At 38.9% G+C, this 9,798-nt stretch overlaps 2 protein-coding genes across 2 annotated transcripts in view; both read left to right on the top strand.

The window, feature by feature from the left end:
* LOC108800393 (transmembrane 4 L6 family member 4-like) overlaps nucleotides 1-1,477 on the top strand; it is an 11,273-nt gene extending 9,796 nt beyond the window's left edge. The window contains exon 5 of the mRNA XM_018572377.1: nucleotides 1,388-1,477. Coding sequence (XP_018427879.1) covers nucleotides 1,388-1,477 — 90 coding nt within the window. The remainder of the gene's footprint in view (nucleotides 1-1,387) is intronic.
* Nucleotides 1,478-3,302: 1,825 nt separating this feature from the next.
* Nucleotides 3,303-9,293, top strand: LOC108800396 (transmembrane 4 L6 family member 4-like). Its single transcript, XM_018572380.1, has 5 exons — nucleotides 3,303-3,476; nucleotides 5,289-5,378; nucleotides 6,574-6,710; nucleotides 8,344-8,533; nucleotides 9,276-9,293. Exons 1-5 carry the CDS (start codon nucleotides 3,303-3,305, stop codon nucleotides 9,291-9,293), a joined length of 609 nt encoding a protein of 202 aa, XP_018427882.1.
* The last annotated feature ends 505 nt before the right edge of the window (nucleotides 9,294-9,798 follow it).

The raw sequence follows: 9,798 nt of genomic DNA, 5'->3' as shown, positions 1-9,798 counted from the left end.
TATATATATATATATACACAAAAAAGCATTATTCTTAATAAATATTATGTTGATTTATTGCTGTCTGTGTTCATAATGAGGTGATTCACCTCTCTTTTTGTCCTGCTGACAATTGTCACTGGAATCTTTCAAAAGGGACACTTCTCCCAATGATAATTCTGTAAGAGGAGTCTCACCTTGTATTATTTTTCACAACTCAGTCAAATAACTTCCATCTCACTGTGAAATGGTGTAATATGTTCTTTGACAATTGTCTTCATAGTACAGGTAGGAGAATTTTCTTCTCCATTACTGTTTTAGAAATCGCTAGCAGTTAAAATAGTCGGGCAATGGGAAGGGGCAGTCCAGTTTATTAGAAGAAATAGAAACATAGAGAAGCAATTTGCCGCTTCCTCTAGAAACTGATTCCTTGAATGTCAAATAAACAAATCTTTAAGTAAAAAAAAACATTCAAAGAGTGATTAAATCCTATTCTATGTTGATTTTTTTTTTTTTTAAACAATTTATTGGGTTTTCAGGAAATACAGCAATTTCCAAAATATAAATTCCAAAACATAAAAATAACAACATAAACAATCTGTTATGTAAGAAAGTCAAATACTCATGTCACATTTACACAAAGACAAAAATAAACCGAGAATACAGAATAAGTGCAGCTTATAAAATCATACATTGTCTGCAAGAAAGCAATAGCTCGTTCCCTGAGCGGGTCCCCTTCTACTATCACATCTCCATGTAAGAGGCAAAACTCTAGTATTGTCTGTACTAGCCTGGGTCATAATCATCAGGGATCTCCAGTCGCCCCAAGGTTTTATCTAATTTCCTTTCTAGGTACCACTGTGTAAGTCTGAAGGGATATTCTATGTTGATTTTAAACAGAAAAGTGCTAGAGCTACCAAATCATAACAAATATTTTAACTGAATTAAATTACAAGGAGATTTAAGATAAAATAGACTCCAGGGAAACATTACGTATTGTTATTCCCAACTGTGAAATCTGACTTGATTGCTCTGCCTCACACACCTTCCTTCATCCCATTAGAATGAGATGTTCCAAAGATGCTAAATTAATTCTAAAGCCAGCTATACACTTTACAAAAGCCAGCTATACACTGCACAGTGGGTGGCCCTGTCATCACCCTTCTGTCTGGCATCTTTCGATTAAAAGACCGAAGGAGCTGGATGAACCCTCTTCAGTCAGCCAATCAACTGCCGTCACTGTTTGGGTATTCTAACAGTGGCACCCCTGCCGCTGTCAGAATACAAAGCACACAACAGGAGAATCTCTTATATTTATTTAATTCATCCCGAAGATTGAACAAAATAATTATAATTGTAATTAGGCTGTACCCTGAAAACTCTACTTTTTGCCTTTAATACCTTCTAGGAAATAGCAGTGCACTTCCTGACACATGTACCTACGCACTTCTGTTCCTCTAGCATCCTAGTTGCATATCTGCAGTGTGAGATCATCTAAGGCAGTGCTGTCTCTAACTGCTAATCTCACACGATTTGGGGTAAGATTTGGTGATGTCATTATTGCGCTGCTCTCTGTTCTTCTTAAGGTTCACTGGAGAGGAAGCGGTACATGAGGACTTGTGCTTTCTCTACCTCTTCTGCTGCTTCCTGATCAGTCCCTGAGTCATCAGAGCACTGGTTATAAAGGGGCAGGTCTGACGTGAGGAAGTAAAGCCTCCCTCTTTTAAGATGGCTCGGCATTGTTTAGTCAATATCAGATGCATGAAGCCTACAGGCAAGATGGCCATGGCTCCCTCAAATGATTGTATCAGATCCTGAATCCAGCAGGAATTGACTTTATTATAATTTTATTATTGAGAGATTCAAAGAGAAGTTGGCTAAATCTATAAATACAGTATAGAAACCTAGGTAAACATCTCACCATTTAGGCCAGTTTCACACCTATGCATTGTGATAGTGTGCAGTAAGAAGAATGTTGTCCTGCATGCCATTCTGTGCTGTATGTTGTGGAGCCATTTATTCCAAATAGTAGCCCCACACACAAGCATAGTAAGTGTTGACAGACTTGCACTGCAATGTACATAACATTAAAAAATGGACTTGGGTCTGGTTTTTGATGTGTTGTTGTTGTGTGTGCAGCCTATACAAAATGAATGGGCTGCATTAATACAACACACATTAACACTCAACATAACAAGCATTAACGGGCGTGTGGTGGTGCATTGCAAGGTGTGAAGAGGGCCTTATATTTTTTTTTGTACTTTGTAAAGCCCTTCCATGTGTACCTTGCCTATAGCTAGTTATGAATTGATGAGTGTGTTTGCCATTTGTTTCATTGGTTGGATTTGGTGTGGGGACACACTGGGGGCTTCAGCTGCCATTGTGATGTTTTGGGCTTCTGGTTTGTCCCTGTGCTTTTAAGAAGATTGAGCTACCTCCTTGTGAATCTGCACTCAATTCATTCTTGGCTATGTATGCTCCAAGATGGAGGCTCTCATAGATTAGAGTTAGAACCACACTACACAGAGGGGCCTTGACGAGGCAGCGTGGCTACCGCATATTTTGCAAAAGTTGTGCAGCTAAAACCTCTATTTTTAACCCTATTAGTTACACAGTGTATTTTTTGGAGGCTGACTAGTAAATGTGCTGGGACATTTTTGTTTTTATATTTCTTTTAGACATGTTCATGTACAGTTTATGGTGTTTAATAATAAGATTGCAGTAATAATACATATAACAGCCATTAACTACGTTTGAACTGAACTCTTTAAAAAGGAAATACTTCTTGAAGTACATGTGGCCCTCATTAGACATATTATTGCCCCTTGTAGCACTCAATCTGGCCCGATGTTTCATTCGAGTTTTACATGCCAACTTTAGACATTCCCACCCGTGACAAAGTAATAGGAAAAAGCAGTCCATCACAGATTGCATCAAATAGTTAATTATTTGTGAAGGTTATAGGTAGCTGGAAAAGGTTCTGAATGTCGAAATTTGGGGCTGAACAAGGGAGGCCTTTTAGTATCTGTTTCAGGGAGGGAAAGACAGATCAATGAAAGTATTCCGTTCTTTTAGGTAGAATATTAACAGAGAATTTTAGTTGTCATGGTACAAAGTGAAATTTTTACATACGTAAACTAATTTATGGGTCTTTGTTGACTGTGGACATATAAATAGTCAGGTCACTGTGAAATCAAAGTCGGGAGACCATCATAGCAGCTGGCTAGGTACCATGTGCTTTTGAAGGATTTTTCTACATTGGAATTGATCATCTGGAACACTCCAGGCTTTCATAAATTGAAGCAACTCTTATTTTCGACAATATGTGCTCTGGAAGCTGTGCTAAATGTCTGGGCATTACCTTAATTCCACTAGCTGTTCTCTGCATCTTGGCCAATATCCTGCTATTTTTTCCTGGAGGAAAAGTTGCTAACAACAATGGGCATATATCTGATGAAGTCTGGTATTTTGGTGGAATACTGGGATCTGGAGTGTTGGTAAGAGACCTATGATGCATAGAATTTAAATGGAATAACTCTAGCAGGTATCTCTATGTCATTTGTTCACAGTCAAGCTCAGATAGACTGTACGACAATCCTGGCATTTGACAGAAGGATGTCTAATAGTGCTGGTGGACTTGTCCATTCACACTTGTCTGTTTTTGCCAGGTATGTTTTCTATTGGAGAAATATAGGAGTTGTGTTTCTGCCTGGAGATCCGGCTCTTTATTTTACCTACATGTATGTTTTCTATTGAAATCAAAGGAAACACAGCAAGACATGTCAACGTGTGTCAGCGCCCAGTAAGGGCCGTTTAAAAAAAAATAAAAAAATGTGTTTGCCTAAAATGGGCTTTTAGTGCGTTCCAGGGCGTTTGCATGCGTTTTGGTGCATTCCAGAGCAGACAAAATAGGGCATGCTGCAGTTTTTCCACATGCTCCGGAACTGAACGTTCTGGTGTGAACTAGAGCCCAAAATACCATTGAACGCAGTTTTCATCTGTTCTGTAACTGCTCTGCATTTGCTCCGCGCTTGGTGTGAACTAGCCCTTACAGTGGGGCTACTCCTACACTGCTAGGGTTAAGTGCTTGTTTTTGTATAGGGTCTGAAAAACCAAATGCTCAGTTAAACCTCAGATCCGGCTGGCTGCTACACTAATCCCTGACGCCTCTCACAACCTCTGCTCTGGAGATGGAATGTCCCTTGGCGTCCTTACATACTATTCATTCACATCATTCCCTTCCTTCAAGAAGCTTACAATCTAAGGTCCCATTCTCATATACACACACATATGGGGGCCAATTTAGACAGGAGCCAATTAACCTTCCAGTATATCTTTGGAGTGTGGTAGGAAACTGGGAAACCCACCCAGAGGAAACCCACACAAGCACAGACAGAACATGTGCACTCCATGCCCTCTATAGTGCCCTGACCAAACCTGGATTCAAACCTCTGCAAATGGTAATCACTGAGTCACCATGCTGTCCCTGTTAAGCAATGATTTGCGGATAAAGGTCCTAAAGAGGTAATCCAGAAAGGAAACCATGTCAGCAATCTCATGCTTTGTTCGGTATTTGGACTTTATGGGATCATTATCTTTTCTTACTAATTGTACAGTAAAAAAAGGTACAGTTAACTGTTTAAAAAAATCTGGATGTATTCCTAAATGCAGAGAATATTACTGGATCTTGAGTTCTTATAGGTATATTTAGCATCAGAGATTGTTGATCCAGGAAATATCCGATTGCCTTATGGGATCAGAAAGGAATTGTTTCCCCTGTTGGAGCAAATTGAATGATGCTTTATAGGGTTTTTTTGCCTTCTTATGAATCAACAGTGGGTAATTGTGGGCATAGCGTTCTTTTTTTTTTTCTTCTATTATCTCTATAGGTTGAACTCGATGGACTTGTGTCTTTTTTCAGCGTGACTAACTATATAACTGTCTTTTTTCAGCGTGACTAACTATATAACTATGTATAACTATTGGTAATTACTGATTTCTGGCTTGCATCCTGTTTTCCCTTAACTTTACTTTACTTTTATCCAGCAGATTTACCAAACTATATTCTCCTTAATTGCTGAATCTAGCGAAATAATTGTTTCTATTTATTTTGAATTGCACACAAACTCATAAATCATGTACAAAACTCATGCCCTTAAGTATGTAACTCCGTTATTACTTGTATTTATTTTTAAAAAATGTAAAAATGCGTATGAGAATAACTTTATATAGATCACCCAGAAGTTTAGCATTTGAAGGCTTGTTTGTTCAGATATCAGCAACAAACGTATACCATATATTTGCTTCAGATGGTGTTTCCAGCTTTGGTGTTCCTTGGACTGAAGAACAATGACTGCTGTGGCTGTTGTGGCAATGAGAAATGTGGAAAGAGATTTGCGGTATGTCAAAAAATATACATATGTGATTTAATTCTTAATATGCCATGTGCAAGTTACCTCTAAATCACTATGACTATGTTTAATGAGGATTCTTCACTTCATGGATCAGAAGGAGCTGTAGAAATCAAAGTGGCATGCGGTTGGTATAGTGTATTTCCACTTTGCAGTCGGACTGGGATAACACCTATTTTATATTTGTTACATGTTCCCATTCACATAACATAAGCTAAACAAATGTAAAAAATGCTTCTTGCAGTTTAAATTGCTTTTACTTAGGTTAGGGTTTCTGGGCTTCTTAATGTTTAAAATTTCTACTTGTTTCTCTTTCTTTGTAATGTTAGGAGAGGTTGTGATGGGTGAGGGGTATGCACATGTATGCAAAAAATAACATTCTGTATAAATGATCCTTTAACTATAAGGCCTCATTCACACATGCAGGTATGGGTGCCCGCACTTGGATGTAGACCATCTGTGTCCAAGTGTGGGCACCCAGACCCACACAAATGTGTCGGTAGTGATGTACAGGTGGCTGCACGCAATTACACGTTGCACCTATCCTTTCTGGGAGCAGGTCTCTGCAGGGGCGTGCACACCATACAAACAACAGGCATCCCATTCAGGATTTAAGTTAAACTATTAGTGCAGGATTAGTTTTTATAACCCCCTGTATGCTAAGCAATGATTGCTCCAATTTACAATGGTCAACTAAATTTTCTGTTGCATTGGGTTTTTTTGGGCGGGGGAGGGGATTTGTTGCCATGTTGCATGCTCTCTACTGTACTGCACAAAATAGAAAGCTGACGTTGCTTACCTGAAGAGGTTAGTTACCTGGCTGTCACTCTGAACCTTTTAGGGTCATTGGCCTGAAACATGTATTTATTTGGTGAGGTCATAGTGAAGCCCTCCTACTTGTTCCAGGTCAGTGACCCAAAGTATAGAAATCAGCGCATCAACTTGACAATCAAGTAACTTGGCAGCCTCCATATTTCTCTCAATATGGGGTTATGTTAAGGAGACTAGTTCATATGTAGTGTTAGTATAAAGAAAATATATTAAAAATAAACAGCACACATTTCCTTGAATACTTTTCTCAGTACTGATCATGCACTCTGGTGGGAAAGGACACTGTGTTCTTAGACATTTAGTATTTTATGTGTAGCAAAGAACTTTAACCACATATATTCTCTTTTCCCAGATGTTTTCTTCGATCCTTTTTGCTGCCATTGGGTTTGTTGGAGCTGGCTACAGCTTTATAATATCTGTAGTTGGTATACACAAAGGCCCCAAATGTGACATAGGCTATGGAAACTGGACATATGCCTTTGATGGGGGGTAAGTAAATAGGTTTGAGGAGTCTTAATAGAGTAATCATTTGGAAAATGTATGTGTTTTTAAAGTAAACTGTTTGGGTTTTATATTTCTTTCAGTACTACAGTAAAAGAGCAATGGCATTTTGAAACATTTTAGTTTTGCATTTGAAGGATGACATTGTTGCATGACCACAAATTCAGGCTACAATACAAATACCCATTATCCCTTTATTTACTTAAAATTGGTAAAAAAATAAATAAAAACAGAATTGGCATTGATGTTTAAAGTTTCCTAGTTTTGAATCTGCTTTTTTTGTTATGCATTTAATGCTAGTTTAACATCAGCATTTTGATTTATTTTTTCTCAAATGTGCCCCAAATACTATTTTAAATATTCTTATTGTTTCCAACACTTAGGGGCCTATTCACAAAACTGCCGTAGGCAGCCGAGTGCATAACCGACCCGAAGTGAAGTGAGCCGAATAGCTGTTCGGCTATTCACTTCAGGCTTGTACGTCTGATTTCAGTCGTATATCGGTAAATCGTATATCGTTGTACATCGGGTGGCTTCGGGTCGGCCAAACATCCTCAGCATGTTCGGCCGACCTGAAGTGCAGAAGGAGTTCGACTCAGCCGATCCAACATCTGGATCGGCTGAGCCGAGCCTCCGGCAGGCTACTCGCTGCTGTTCGGCCTATTCTCATAGATGCCGATCAGCAGTGAGTGAATAGCCGAATGCTGCAGAGCGGCATTCGGCACGGCTATTCTGCTTGGTACCTCTGTGGTCCCGAGCAGAATAGAAAAACAGTCTAAAAAGGTTGAATATAAAAATAGAAAACAATTAAAATGATGGCGGATAGCAGAGGAAGCAATAGCTTCTTTGCTTTCTGCAATTTTTTTTTTTTTTTTGTATTCTGACAGCTGCTGTCGTCAGAATAAAATAAATAATAAAAAAAAAATACGCATAGGAATGCATAGCTAGATTCCTATTGGCTATTTCACTTTGCAATATCCAATAGCAAGCTGGCTATTGCACCTGCCCTCTGCTGCTGTCAATCACTAGAAGGGGATTTGATGGAGAACTTCAGGTCCCCTCTGCTGATTGACAGCCGCAGAGGGCGGGTGCAATAGCTAGTTTGCTATTGGCTATTGCAAAGTGAAATAGCCAATAAGAATGTAACTATGCATTCCTATACTGTATTTTTTTCTGACTGACGGCGCCGGCGGCTCCGATGTCAGAAGGAGAAAGAAACAACAGAGCAGGGAAATGTATACTCTGCTCGATCGAGCAGAGTAAACCTTTCAGGGAGAAAGTGTTTCTCTTCCGGGCGGTTGGGAGCCGCTATCTAATAGCGGAGACTCCCAGAGCGTCCGGGAGAGTAATGACAGATCAGCGTCCCTGGTTACCCTGGAGGCCGTGAATAGTGAATAGCCTGTATAGCAGCCCTTCCATTCTACTGAACCGAAGGGGTCCTAGGGCCAAAGCTAGCCGAAGGATCAGCCGAAGCTACGGCTAGATCCTTCGGCAGCTTTGTGAATAGACCCCTTAGTTTTATATAAATGTTAAGTACAACAAATGATAATGAAGCTTTTCTTTTTCAAATGCTAAATAAGACAAAATAACTGCAGTACTTAACTATAATTATGTTTTGTAGAAATTACTTGGGAAACCCGAAGACCTGGAGTACGTGTGTTGCACCCCCTGATATAGTCCCATGGAACCTGACACTTTTTAGTTTGCTGCTCATAATGAACGCGGTCCAGGCTGTTCTCTGTGCTACCCAAGCTATTAATGGCATCATTGGGACGTTTTGTGGAGACTGCAGGTGCTCTGGATGTTGTGGGGTAGGTTAAGTAATTATCCATTATATTGGTGTGAAGAGCTAATTATTTGTGACAGCTTAAAGTGACACTAAACTCCAGAGTTAAATCTTAAAAATGCACTTGCAGTATCATACGCCAGCTCTAACTGTTGGGAAGAGTACATTTTACTCTCCCAATACTTCTTTAATGCTGTATTAAATTTACCAACTGGTAGATTTGATTAAATACTGGCACTGGTAGTGATCCAAGTGTTTGAAAGCCATTGAAAACCCAAAATTGAAGTTTTAGGTGGACTTGTCCTTAAAAAGGCTGTAGTAAATCAAAGTCCTAGACCAAAGCTTAGACTTAGACCAATGGACTTAACTATGTAGCTAGTTATGTAGCATACTTAACTATGTAGCTTATCATGTTACAATTAATGCATATTCCAATATCCAACAATGTAATGAACATTTTACTGCTAAATACTAACCCAGAATCTGATATTGCTAGAATATCCTTCTGATATACATCCTGCCCCCGAAACAGGACATTCAGCCACAGAGCATATGACGCTCGTAGACTTATTATATTTACCACCCCTGGTTCCAGGGAGACACACTCCCCAATACCTGTCATAAAAACAATTATTTTGTATACCATTGTATTAAGTGGTCAGCCCTTTAAAATCTACTTTTGTTCATACATTGTTATTAATAATAATAATAATAATAATATTTTTTTCAGTACCATAACCTCATAACCTTTCTTGATTCCCTTACAGGGAGAAGGAACAGTTTAACACTCAGTGATCATGAATGCTGTAAGAGACTGTTCGAGTGTCATCTTACCATCAACACAAAAAGGTTTAGGAATGATGAGCCCAGCTACAGCTCTGACTATATCAATGCATTGTATACTTAACTGTAATATAATTTAGTGCCACTCTCATTCTATAGTTAAAGAACCCATTAATGCCCAGCACCACCCTTCCCAATATCTAAAGACACGCACTGCATAATCTATAGTTGAATCTACCCCATTATAAATAGTCCAGGTATGCAATGCTTTACCTCCCCTTGCTGGTCATGATTCTTATGTTAATATTATTATCTTTTCTGATATTTATTTGCAAAGATATTCAGGTTGGCATTCAGAAATTTCTTTTGTGTGCTTTGTTATGAGAATTGATGCGATCTCTGTCTGCTTTTAATATCTTAATATAATTCATAATGAAGGCACAAACTATGGAGTTCAAATCTAAAAATGTATTCAAATATTATCAATTTAGATTGGGAGACTGGAAT

This window comes from Nanorana parkeri, unplaced genomic scaffold, assembly GCF_000935625.1.
Source record: "Nanorana parkeri isolate BGI_ZX_2015 unplaced genomic scaffold, ASM93562v1 scaffold2010, whole genome shotgun sequence".
NCBI classification, from domain to species: Eukaryota; Metazoa; Chordata; class Amphibia; order Anura; family Dicroglossidae; genus Nanorana; species Nanorana parkeri.
This window is presented reverse-complemented; position numbering and strand designations above follow the sequence as displayed.